Source organism: Myxocyprinus asiaticus, chromosome 16 (assembly GCF_019703515.2).
Source record: "Myxocyprinus asiaticus isolate MX2 ecotype Aquarium Trade chromosome 16, UBuf_Myxa_2, whole genome shotgun sequence".
In the NCBI taxonomy this organism is placed as follows: Eukaryota; Metazoa; Chordata; class Actinopteri; order Cypriniformes; family Catostomidae; genus Myxocyprinus; species Myxocyprinus asiaticus.
In genome coordinates this window covers 15,446,360-15,460,195 of record NC_059359.1, presented here as the reverse complement: position 1 = coordinate 15,460,195, position 13,836 = coordinate 15,446,360, and the positions used below count along the sequence as shown (strand labels likewise).

The window sequence follows — 13,836 nt, the reverse complement described above, 5'->3', positions numbered from 1 at the left end:
AGCGAAAATATGTGGGCAGAACTGAAAAAGTGTGTGTGAGCAAGGAGGCCTACAAACCTGACTCAGTTACACCAGTTTTGTCTGGAGGAATGGGCCAAAATTCCAGCAACTTATTGAGAGAAGCTTGTGGAAGGCTACCCAAAATGTTTGATACCTTCACCTGTCATATGTACTGTAAATCTTTTTGGTTTGAGTTGGTTCAAAATTTTATATATATATATATATACACACACACACATACATACACACACACTCGCCAACCACTTTATTAGATACACCTGTACACCTACTTATTCATGTGATTATCAAATCAGTCAATCATGTGGCAGCAGTGCAATGCATAAAATCATGCCGATAGGGGTCAGGAGCTTCATCAGAATGGGGAAAAAATTTATTTAGACCGTGGCATGACTTTTAGTGCCAGACGGGATGGTTTGAGTAGAGGCTACAACAGCAGAAGACCACGATGGGTTTTACTTCTGTCAGACAAGGACAGAAAGTTGAAGCACAGTCTCACCAAAACTGTACAGTTAAAGACAGGAAAAACATAGCCTTGTCTGATAAATCTCTGCTGAGGTACACAGATGGTAGGCCCACTGCAGCCACAGCTTTCTGTTCTTGGCTGACAGAAGTGGAAACTGACGTGGTCTTCTGCTGTTGTAGCCAATCCGCCTCAAAGTACGATGAGTTGTGCATTCTGAGATGCTATTCTGCTCATTACAAATGTTATAATACAATAAGGTATCATCAAGGTTCGACAAGTTGTGCATTCTGAGATGCTATTCTTCTCACCACAAGTGGTTATTTGAGTTATTGGAGACTCTGTCAGTTCAAACCAATCCGGCCATTCTCTGTTGACCTCTCTCATCAACAAGGTGTTTCTGTCTACAGAACTGCTGCTTAGTGGATGTTTTTTTGTTTCTGGCACCATTCTGAGTAAATTCTAGAGACTGTTGTACGTGAAAATCCCAGGAGATCAGCAGTTACAAAATATACTGTATATACAGCATAAAGTATATGGGGGTTTAGGTGTATTATGCTGAGGAGAGTCCCCCTATACTGTGTAAAGTACTTTGAGTGTCTAGAAAAGCACTAAATAAAATGTAATGATAATTCATATTATGTTAATTACTAACTCCCTAATTTTGAATAATATGAATCTTTAAAAAATCATATAATGGAAAAAATTTAAGTATTACAAAACTGTTCCAAATCCAGCTGTAATTTTGGGTGAGAAATCTTTCTGCACATACACAAGTACGAACATTTGTAAGCAATTATTAGTGAATGAGACCCAATGTGACTGTAGTTAAGACTGACTATCCATTTCAAAGCAAAATGCTAATAGCATTCCATTACATTCAGTCATGTTTTCTTCAGTTCAAATCAAGCCAAAACAGCATTTCATATAGCAGGTGCTGTAATTTGTTTGGACACATTTTCACGCAGATTGCAGATATTTCAATGACTTCACTGTCTGTTGAGAGAGGAGCAATACAAGTGGAGACCAAAAATAGGTTGTTCACCAAAGTGTCATTCATATGAATAAAAAATAAATACATTTAAACATATCTGAGTGTTGTTAATTGTAATGTGGAGCTTGGTGAGAAGGCAAACATATATCTTACACAAAACCACACTTGATAACAGCAACCTTTCACTGTGACTCAGGTAATTTAAGCGAGACACTGGTGTGAATAGCACCCATTCACAATGTCAACACATTCCTTTTTTCCCCACTCTGAATAGTGAGGACACAAGATGAGTGCTGAGAGTGCACTCTTAAGAATGGCAAGCACTCGTGAAGGAGGTCTGTGGTTGCTACACAGCTACAGTATGTGTGTTTGTTGATTATGGGGCTGCTAAAGTGTTTAGGCTTTCAATGTGGATCAAGACCACACAAACCAAACCTGAACAGAGAGGTTATGTGTTGGGAATGGCTGCAAATTTGTGGTTCATATAAAGCAAAGTGAACCTTGCAATCATATGGCTTTTATTCAACCTAGTAATCAAATTCAATGAACTGCCAGGCAGGAGAACATGTAAAATGGTGCGAGCTATCTGTATAAACAAAACGTGGCATGCATGACAGATCCGTCCATTTATTTGCCATTTCTTGCCAAGATTTCCATGATTAACCATCAAATAAACTATGTTGACTATTTTTATGTTTGGATTCCCAAAAGGCATTTATGATGTACAGTGCGTGTAAAATAAAAAATAATTATTCGGAAATTATTTATTATTTATTTTAATTATATATTTATTTTCCCTTCAAATAATTTTAATATGTTTAAATAATGTAAAGGGAAAATAACCCTAACCCTAACCATGACCTAATCAAAACCTAGAAGACAGATATTATTGAAGCTTTACCCATCTGTTGTACTATGCACGATATTATCGGCCGATATTAGCCTTTCACCGATATATCGGTGTCTCGGTAAGTTAACTAGTTTGTGAAATACATACTGGAAACTTAATAAACAATGACGCCATAATTTTCCCTATTCAATATAACTAATATAACATTAACCTTGTCCCTGACAACCATGTCATTCATGTCTGTTTGCTGTTAGCCAGCTATAGTTTGTCAGTGCAGTAAGTAATATAGCAAATTGAAAGGTAAACATCAGAGCATCTTTTTGCAGCTCAGCAGACAACAGTGTGGTGGTGGATTGTGTCTGATGAGTGTTGATTTCATGCTATGTTGTTACGTAGTTGGTGAGACACACTGCTGGAAAGTAAAATAAACAACATCCGTCTTTTAAAAAAGAGCTTACAAAGAGCTTATAGCTAACTAGCTAATCACGTAGCTACTTTCAGTAAGTACGTTTGCATCCAAGGATTTTTTGCGAAAAAAGTTTTAGCGCATCAAAATAAAGCTGATGGAAAAGCAAATTATCGCTAAAATTTCACAAGTGTCTACGTAATATATTTCCATTTAACTCTAGCGCATAAACTTACCCCAATTTACCCCAATCATTAGCCTGTGTTAATCATGACGACAAGGTATAGGATCCTTGAAAGCCAATTATTATTGTACACGATTATGGATTGATCTTAACAGCATAAAGATCCGATCACTGCAAACATGACCTTCCAGGAGTGCCAACACAAATATATCGTATCAAAACATGCACACTGACAAGGGCACGGAGAACAAATGAATGGCCACTATTTGTGATTAATTTAATTGCGGTAGACATCTGTTTATTTATTAAAGTTGCTTTTACACACCATTCAAAATAATAGACGGCAGTCACGGAATTAGCCCACAATACAAAAAACATATCATTTCTGTGCACAAAGAGGTTTTAAATAAAAAATAAATACACAATACTAGAAGAAAAGCTTCAGTGTGCTTTTTTGGAACACTAACATAGCCCAATTATATAAAATTATTGTTTAGCTTACTTTTGAAAAAATGCTGGCAAAATTCCCTGTATTAAATAAAATCAATTACCAAATGAAAAAAAACTATATTTTTAGACCTATATATGCCTTTTCTTTACACAAACTTAAATTAGCCGTACCCTGTTCTGTAGACAAATAAAGTCGGCTGAATGACATTTTCTACACTTCAAGACTATAAACTATCAGAACTATTTGTCCAATGCGGAGTTCACTTTCAGAAAACGAGCTTTTGAACCTTTTAAAACGTTTAAATATTTCAAATCTAACACTCTTTACCTCGGATCGCATTTACTGAGCTTCTTCAGAAAATGTAAATTGATTATGATGCTAAAATTAATTTGATATGACAATCAAGTTCAGTTGATCATTAAAAGTTGTGGGACAAATATGCGGGACATAATGCAGTTGTGATGGCAATGTACACAGCATATACACATCGATGGATGGTCCTTATACTAAGACCGAAAATTTCGCCACTACTTGGTGCAGGTTGCCAGCTTGAACAGGGCCATGACGATTTGCTTTCGGGTCAGAACCGGTGGCAACCTTCGATAGGCGCAACATCGGGACCAATATTACAGTCCTTTCAGAAGGGCAACTGTTCCCTTTTGATTGCAATTCCTCGTCTTCTGATTGCATTTATTTGTGAAATTAAAATGACAGTTAGCTGGTTAATTTCAATGAATTGTCTCAATACTCTCCACATTTTACCAAAACTTCGGAGGAAAAAAAGTAGGGACATCTGGGAGGCGAATTAGCGATAAACACACATTTCTGTACGGAAATGGCTTAAGGGCAGATTTCTTTTGCGATAAACCAAAACTTATGCGACAAAGTGTTTTTTTAGGCATGAAGTCATCACGCACACCATTTTTATCAATAAAAGGCCATTTGAATGGAAACAGGCAGAAGACGGCAAATTTTGCAAAAAGTTTTAACGCATTTTCACTTTGTCGATAACAAAATAGCGCGAAAAGTGGATGGAAACTAGGCTATTGTTGACAGCTGAGTGGAAGCTAATGAGTAAACATGTTTTCACCAAACTGTTTTGTTCAGGATTCACAGTTTGGTACCCCCTTCAACCAAACAATTCCAGTCATTGCATTTATAAAATGTAATATTTAAAAGTCTGGTTTTCCACCGTTGAAAGTTTCCCCTGAACTTGTATTACAGAATACGGTGTAACACCGCTGCTTATCTGTTTATCTTGACTCAGCAGTTTTAATATAGTCAGCATTTGACTGATACTAAACAGTAATACTGATGTTTATTTAGCTATTTATTTTATTTGTATATATTCTTTATTTTAATGGTCAGCATTTGACTGATACTAAACAGTACTGATGTTTATTTAGCTATTTATTTTTATTTTTATTTATTCTTTATTTTAATGGTCAGCATTTGACTGATACTAAACAGTACTGATGTTTATTTAGCTATTTATTGTATTTTTATTAACTCTATTTTCTCAGTGTTCATTTCTAGAATTTGTTGACAATGTATAATAATAATGTCAAATATTCTTTGATAAAAAAATATTTGTTTAAGAAATCAGCCTTCTGAGAACATTTGCATAGTCATATCGGTGCAAAATCAGTGAAAAATCCACATCGAAAAGGTCTGTTTTCATTCCAGCTCAAAAATTAAATATATCGACCACCATATCGGTAATCGGTAAACTTTCCCTCTCTAAAATCGGTATCGGTCTCAAAAATCCCATATCGGTCGGGCTCTACTATGCACTATTCAGAAAAGTGGCATAAAAGTTGCTTCTGCTGTCCTAATAGACAATTAGTAGTGTCCTGCTACAAAATGTAATTCAAATGCATTCAGTGCATTATTTAATATTTCATATCTGGGGTCTCTGAGATCCCAAATCAAAGTAATGTCAAATTTTTTTATCAAATAAAAAAATGTGTCTATAAGATTACAAAAAGGCATGAAGTATCAACCTGATTTGTTAAGAATGTTTTTAAGGCTATTAAAATGGCATTGTGGTCTCTAAATCCCCAAAACAGAACAAGGTAAACTAGGCTGCAGCTACATTACACAATGACAGAAAACAGTAGGAAAACATCCATTTAAAATGGAAGATGTAGAGTCATACATCTCCCACTGTGTTTAGAAGAGGAATGAACACTTCAGAGGGTTTGAGGACATTGATTATTGCAGAATCTTGTGTCTCTGTGACAGCTTGTAACCACAGGCATCTGTCATTGACCTTGAAATGTGACAAAATCATTTAATTTAATTCCACCTCTGATGCCAAAAATTTCAGCCCTCAACAGGCAGACGGAACGGTCCCTTCCAAAGACAGTAATCTGTATGCCAAAGTTAAAGCATCAAAAATGCTCTCAGATTCATTATATTAAATAATGGCTAGAAAGACAGCTTGTTGCTAAGTTGGTGTTTGATATTTCAAAGCATTGTGATGTTTTACTTTACTATTCTGCATTGATATTCTAACACCAACAGTGTTAATCTCGTAAACAAAATCACAGACAAAAATGTTAGTTAACAAAGGGTTTTTCGATTTTGTCAACGATAAGGAATACAATATGAAAAAGATGATAATTAAACAATTTTCTTAAAGCACACTGTTAACGAAAATATGAAGATATTAACAAAACAAGACATAAACAGGAGAAGAAACATCTAGAGAAACATCTGTTTATAGAGAAACATATTAGATAAAGATTAATCTAATCCAGTAATCCAGTATGTTGGAGATTTCCCCGTTCGAACTGCGTGAGTTAAAAGCGATGAATAACAGCAAACTGGTTCATTACCTTACTCAAATGCATCCTATTTATTCATGAGATTAATCACTATATCCACAACATATATGTCATATTACAAATTACATCTGCACAGACAATGAAGCCAATGAACTGGTAAACTTGAACTAAATTACTCGCTAGTCATAATATGCGTAACTTGCATTGAGTATCTTGCGTTGTGAATATATTATTTCCGTAAAAACACTCTACTTGCACTGCATTATCCTAAACTGACTAAACATGGAAAATTAATAACTGTAAAGCATGAAGAATTCAGAATACAGTAGGCTAACTTCCAAAGAGTAGATAATACTTCAGTATATTTGTAATATGCTATTATTTCAGGAGCTCAGGTTTTCAAAACAAGGACAGCATTTTGTATGTAGCCAATCTTTGATATGCTTGATACATGTATGTATATATATATATATATTAATGTTAAATGAAAACTTGATTTAAGTTTGATCTGTTACAGTTTGACACACGTTTTTGTCATTTTGCACATTATCATGAACTAAAAGATATTATTTTCATTTTGACTAAAATTATATGCAATTTTAGTCAGAGTAAAACTGACTAAAATAAATGAATATGACATGATGAAATATTGACTAATTTTAAAGGACATTTTCGTCAAAAGACTACAACTATGAAAAAAAAAAAACAAAAAAAAAAACTATTAAAAAATGAACACTGAACACCAAGAATCAATAATAATAGCTTTAACAATTTTCAAATTAATATTTCTGAGGAAGACAAAACAAACTGTGGCATTAGATCAACAAACAATTATTTCTATTATACTAAAATGCAAATTCAGGATCTGTATGGATATTTATACAAATTAAACATGTTAAATACTTATTATTTAGTTGTTTTTAGTTTGCAGTTTGGTCGAATAGAAATAATTATGTGTTTGTTGACCTAATGCCGCAGTATGTTTCGTCTACGTCAGAACTATTAATGTGCATACAGCTAGACTGCAGGGTTTTTTTGTGTAATGGTAAACATGCTGGAACCAAGGTATGTTATTCTCTCACATTGTTTTATTAAGGACACTGACGTGCCTACAGTATGCTTTCTGTTACTTCTATGGCTCTGTGACTATTTAAAGCAGGACGTTCAGCACTTGAAATGGAAATGGATAAAAAAAAATGAGCAAAAAAATGCAATATCACATTTTTTGTCACTAAACATAAGGAATCACAATTTCATCGAATACCGATAGAAGATATCAATATTATATTGTATCGCCAGGTCCCTGCTGATTCCAACCCTAATTGTTGCTATTGTCACGTGGCATCATCGTCCCATGTCTGTCTTGTGTTTCATTGTCTGTCTTTGTGTGAGCGCACGGTTTCGGTTGAATTCCCTGCCGTGCATTCTTCGGTCTGTCTTGTTTCATGTTGTTTCATGTGTCTGGATCCTGACTTCCCTGTCTGGTTCAGTTTCGGTCTGTGTCGGGATCCAGCACTCATACTCCATTTTCTGTGTTTGTCTCTCATGACCGCACGCTGCGCTCGCTTTGCGCTGCGCGCCCGAGTCGCAAGCTGTCTTCATGATGTTCTAAGGTTCGGTCACTTTGGTCTGATGTTTCAGGTTTGTGTGTGAACACAAACTCTCGCACAAGTGTTCTGTCTTGTTTTCGTTGCCTGTCGCGTGGCTTTGCCTCGCAATGTATGCTCAGGTTTTGTTTAGTGTGAGAATGCGTGGCGTCACTTTGTTTGGCGTTGCTACGCATTCTCTCGTCTTGTTTTCCGGTTGGCATGAGCGTATATTGCTTTATTGTATTGCCGATGTGCACTCATTCTATTTGGGTGATTTGTTGTCTTGTGAGAGCACGTGGCTTTGTTTTGTTTCTGTAACCCCGCGTGTCTCTCTGTCTTACATCATACTCCGCCTCCTTGTTTGCCCATTATTAGTTTATTAGTCACACCTGCCCTGTCTTGTTAACCTGTTGATTTCTCTCCCTATTATAGTCTCCTCGTGTGTGCTGTCCAGTGCCAGTTCGTCTCGTGTTTGTTCCCAGTCGGTCATGTGTGTTAGTTGGTCTAGTTTGCCAGTCGGTTTATTCCCCCATCCCTACCCAGTCCGGTCGGTCCTGTCTCCAGTTTCCCCTGCCCCAGCCTGGATTATTTACTTTGTGCTTTCCCCCATATGTTTATTGTTTTTTTCCCCTTGTGAGAATTTATGTTTATTTTTTTTGTTTTAAATAAATTCCTTTATTTTTACTCTGCGCTTGGGTCCTGAGCCTCTCTGTTATCTCTGCAAGATCATGACAGCTATATGGTTTTGGTTTGAAAATGTACATAATAAGCAACACATGCAAATCCACTAATTTAGACAGGAACAGTGACATGGTGATGTAGTCTAAAGGTTAAAGGTCTGGCCAGGTAACCAAAAAGTTGAAGGTTCAAATTCTGTAAGGAGCAATCCATTTGCTAAAACCATTGTGTCCTTGAGCAAGACATTTAACCTTAGGTTACAAAAAGTGTAGGCTTAAATTACAAAATGAAAAAGGATTAATGATTTTATGGCTGGTTTTGATCTTTCTGACCTCATCTGAGTAGGAGTTGAACAGTAGGAGTTTTAAGAACAAAATCAATTTAAACAAAGTTGTTTAAAAATAAATAAATATATAACACCCCCTAACTTAAGTAGCACGACTATTTCAAGATTAACATTCAGTTACTTGGTGCCTAATTTCTGCTAACATCGTTAACTTACAAATAGTCATGACACCAACCTCAAGATTAGTATTTTTCAGTCAAGTATAATTTGACACTATGCTCAATAAAACAAACTTCATAAAAATGACTTTATTCTCACCTCTAATAAGAACTTCTCTGCTTCAGAGGGACGGCCTGCTGCAACACACTGGAAACTGGCGTTTTGTCCAGCATTGACTTCCACGTCGCCCAGACGGGAAAAATGAGGGGCTTTATCTGAGGACAGAGAGCATAATAAGGTCATCAAAATAAGAATTAAATATCTAAAATACATTAAAATATGCCAAGATGTGTCAACCAATGAATGCACTACCAACTATCACGTCCATAGTTCTATGCTAACCCCATTTTTTAGGTGTACAGAAATGCAGGGAAACTCAAACCCATATTTTTCCTCTCCTCACAGGCCAGGAATTTTGATTTGTTTCCATTTGATTGGCAAAAAAGCTATGAAATTGTCCAGATATGGGTTGTTTCCCTGCCTGTGTGAGACAGTGCGATAATCCTATGAAATAGGGCCTAGATAATCTTTCTCCAACATGCTTGGCTCTCTGTACTTTTAGTTTACTTTAAACTCAATCGATCTTCATAAAGTCTCCCAAAGTCTCCCTAAAGTCAACCAAATTGCAATATGACCTTTTGAATTTCAAAGTCATTTCTATTCATTTGAAGACACATTTTTGTAACTGAATCTATACACTCAGGGATTAGACAGGATACATAGAAGAAAGAAATTACTAGAAAGAATATATATAAAGAAATACATACTTTATTGATCCCTAAAGAAAAAAAAAAAAGAAAAAAAAAAGGTGCAGCAGTAATATTTTATATAAAACACAAAATAACTGCACAGTGAAAAAACAGTGGTCAATATCAGACAGACAATACAGTACAATGGCATTGCATACATAGTCTGCAATACTGTAATACTGGAAAAATTCACTGCATAAAGACCCATTTCTGAGTCTGATGTGAATAGATCACTCTTTCAAACAGGGACGTGTCCACCTAAACCACCATCCTGAGCAAAAGGTAAGAATGTTAAACACAGATATTTACTGGGGATGATTCTGTCTGTTTCACACATTCTAGGTGAAACAGTATCAGTGAAACTTTTGAGATTTTGAGAATTGTTTTAAATAAGTTCTTTGAATGGGTGTCAGATTAAAAAAAAAAAAAAAAAAAAAAAAAAACTTACAGTTCAGTGTGGTAGTTATTAGTGTTTAGTATCTAAACACTGTGTATGTATAGAGGGATCTTATGGGAACTGCCGGCAAATGAAGCTTGCGTTTATACAATGACCTAAAATTAGTTTGTGAAGTTCAAGTTGAGCATCAAAAAAAGTGTACATTTGAACAACTTTGTAGTCACGGGCTTCAAAGTTATCAATTTTAACGTTAAAATAGAAACTTAGCTGGCTACACTCAAAAAAGGGATTTTTGCAGGTTGTTCAGTTTACTTAATTAAAATAACTAACTAAAGTTAGTTTTTATTTTGTCAAAACTTGATTAAATTATGTTCTGGGGCAGTGGTGGCTCGGCAATTAAGGCTCTGGGTTACTGACCAGAAGGTCAGGGATTCAAGCCCCAAAACCACCATGATGCCACCGCTGGGTCCTTGAGCAAAGCCCTTAACCCCATCTGCTCCAGGGGTGCCGTATCATGGATGACCCTGTGCTCTGACCCCAGCTTAGCTGGGATATGCGAAAATTTTTGGACTCAAGATGGCGCCAAGTATGGTTGCTGCGTTGCGAGCTCCGACATAACATTGCAGTTTTTTGTTTGTTTTGTTTACAGTTCTTATGTTTTTTGTCTTGGATGTTGTCTGCCTTATTGTATACGATAGACAAACACTTTTGGACATTGGTTCTGCAATTGCATACCGAAAACCGGACTTTCAATTCTTCAACACGCCAGTGGAGCCCTTTGTCTGGGCTGCCCAGCCACAGAAACGCAGAAGGAAAAGGGGAAATAGAGCCGGCATTCTCATCAGAGTAAAACATTGTGCAAATCGACCCTCGCTACCCAGTATTCTACTGGCAAATATTCAGTCTCTGGACAACAAGCTCTGCGAGCTGAGAGCGCAGATCTCTTTCCAAGGTGAGACGAGGGACTGCTGCATTATCTGCCTTATGGAAACTTGGATGTCAGCTGAGATTCCAGATTCAGCCATCGAACCCACGGGGTTCTCCGTGCACCGAGCGGACAGAGCGAAAGACCTCTCAGGTAAAAGCAGAGGTGGTGGTGTATGTTTTATGGTCAACAAATCCTGGTGTGATCAGAGGAATGTACATTCTATCAAGTCTTTCTGCTCTCCTGATCTGGAATTTCTCATGCTTCTGTGTCGACCATTCTGGCTACCGAGGGAATTCACTGCGGTCATTATCACTGCTGCGTACATCCCGCCACAAGCCGACACAGACCGGGCACTCAAGGAACTGTATGGGAGTATAAGTGAGCAGGAAACTGCGCACCCTGAGACCGTATTCATTGTGACCGGGGACTTTAACAAAGCCAATCTCAAATCAATCGCACCAAAATACCACCAACATATCAGTTTCAACACACGAGGGGACCGGGTTTTGGACCATTGCTACTCTCCCTTACGGGGTGGCTACAAATCCCTCCCCCGCCCACCATTTGGCAAATCAGACCACTCTTCCGTTCTCCTTCTGCCCGCTTACAGGCAGAAACTGAAACAGGAATCACCCACCCTCAGAATGATCCAGTGCTGGTCGGACCAATCAGATTCTACGCTACAAGACTGTTTTAATCACGTGGACTGGGAGATGTTCCGGTCCGCCTCTGATGACAACATCGAGGTTTACGCTGATAGCGTAACATGTTTCATCAGAAAGTGCGTAGAGGACGTTGTTCCGACCATAACAATACGGATCTACCCCAACCAGAAACCATGGATTAATAGCGATGTTCATGCAGCACTTAATGCGTGGACCTCCACTTTTAATTTCGGGAACGCAGAGGAGCATAAACAAGCCAGTTATGCCCTCCACAAAACTATCAGAGCAGCAAAACGCCAGTACAGGGACAAGATTGAAGGACAGTTCAACACCACCGACTCTAGAAGCATGTGGCAGGGAATTAATATCATTACGGACTACAAAGAGAATAAAAACTCTGCCGTGAACACTTCTGCCTCTCTCCCGGATGAGCTAAATAATTTTTTAAGCTCGTTTCGAGGGAAATAACACCACCCTCGCGGAGAGAGCTCTCGCGGCCGAAGCTACAGAGATTAGTTCACTCTCTGACTCTGTAGCGGATGTAACCTGATACTTCCGACTGGTGAATATCCGTAAAGCCACGGGTCCAGATGGCATTCTGGGCCGCGTCATCTGAGCGTGCGCGAACCAACTGGTTGGTGTTTTTACGGACATTTTCAACCTTTCTCTCTCCTTGTCTGTAGTCCCCACATGCTTCAAAACATCCACCATTGTGCCTGTACCAAAGCAATCAAAAATCACTTGCTTAAATGACTGGCATCCTGTTGCTCTGACCCCCATCATCAGCAAATGCTTTGAGAGGCTAATCAGAGATTACATCTGCTCTGTGCTGCCTGCCTCACTGGACCCATTGCAGTTTGCTTACTGCAACAACTGATGATCCACTGATGATGCCATTGCATCTACACTACACACTGCTCTCTCCCACCTGGAAAAAAAGGAACACTAATGTGAGAATGCTGTTTTGTAGACTACAGCTCAGCATTCAACACCATAGTGTCCTCCAAGCTTTCTGTGAAACTCCGGGCTCTGGGCTTAAACAGCTCGCTGTGCAGCTGGATCCTGGACTTCCTGTCAAGCAGACGCCAGGTGGTTACAATGGGCAGCAATATCTCCTCATCACTGATCCTCAACAATGGAGCCCCGCAGGGCTGTGTTCTCAGCCCACTCTTGTATTCCTTGTACACACATGACTGTGTGGCAACACACAGCTCCAATGCCATAATTAAGTTTGCTGATGATACGATGGTGGTAGGTCTGATCACAGACAATGATGAAACAGCCTACAGAGAGGAGGTGCACACTTTGACATGTTGGTGTCAGGAGCACAACCTCTCCCTCAATGTCAGCAAGACCAAGGAGCTTGTGGTGGACTTCAGGAGAAAAGACAAGAGAACACAGCCCCATCACCATCAATGGAGCACCAGTGGAGAGAGTCAGCAGCTTCAAGTTCCTCGGTGTCCACATCACAGAGGAACTCACATGGTCCATCCACACTGAGGCCATTGTGAAGAAGGCTCATCAGTGCCTCTTCTCCCTGAGACGGCTGAGGAAGTTTGGAATGAAGCACCACATCATCACATGGTTCTACACCAGCACTGTAGAGAGCATCCTGACTGGCTGCATCACTGTCTGGTATGGCAATAGCACTGCCCACAACCGCAAAGCCCTGCAAAGTTTGGTGAGAACTGCCAGACACATCATCGTAGGTGAGCCTCCCTCCCTCCAGGACATATATACCAGGTGGTATGTGAAAAAAACTCAGAGGATCATCAGAGACTCCAGCCACCGGAGCCATGGGCTGCTCTCACCGCTACCATCAGTCAGGTGGTATCGCAGCATCAGGACCCACACCAGCCGACTCCATGAAAGCTTCTTCCCCCAAGCAATCAGACTTTTGAACTCTTGATCTCTCACGATCAATATACATCAGCACTGCATTTATTAATCTTATCTCACACCAGACTGTCATAAATTATATTCTCTCTTAACAACACACTGGCAACTGACTATCAACCGACAGCCTGAATGTCAATACAGTACAATACAACCTACTATATATTTTATATATACTTTATATACTATTTTTTTTGTTTGTGTATTCTATATTATGTGTATGTGTATTCTACATTGTGTAGATTGTATACTGTACATTGTATATTATTATTGT

The 13,836-nt window shown here is 38.4% G+C and overlaps 1 protein-coding gene across 11 annotated transcripts in view; it reads right to left on the bottom strand.

Annotated features, from left to right (window-relative positions):
* The window catches only part of LOC127453603 (receptor-type tyrosine-protein phosphatase U-like), a 374,740-nt gene that overhangs the window by 163,376 nt on the left and 197,528 nt on the right, over positions 1-13,836 (bottom strand). For all 11 annotated transcript variants that reach the window (XM_051720082.1, XM_051720086.1, XM_051720087.1 and 8 more), the window contains exon 5: positions 9,027-9,142. In XM_051720082.1, coding sequence (XP_051576042.1) covers positions 9,027-9,142 — 116 coding nt within the window. The remainder of the gene's footprint in view (positions 1-9,026; positions 9,143-13,836) is intronic.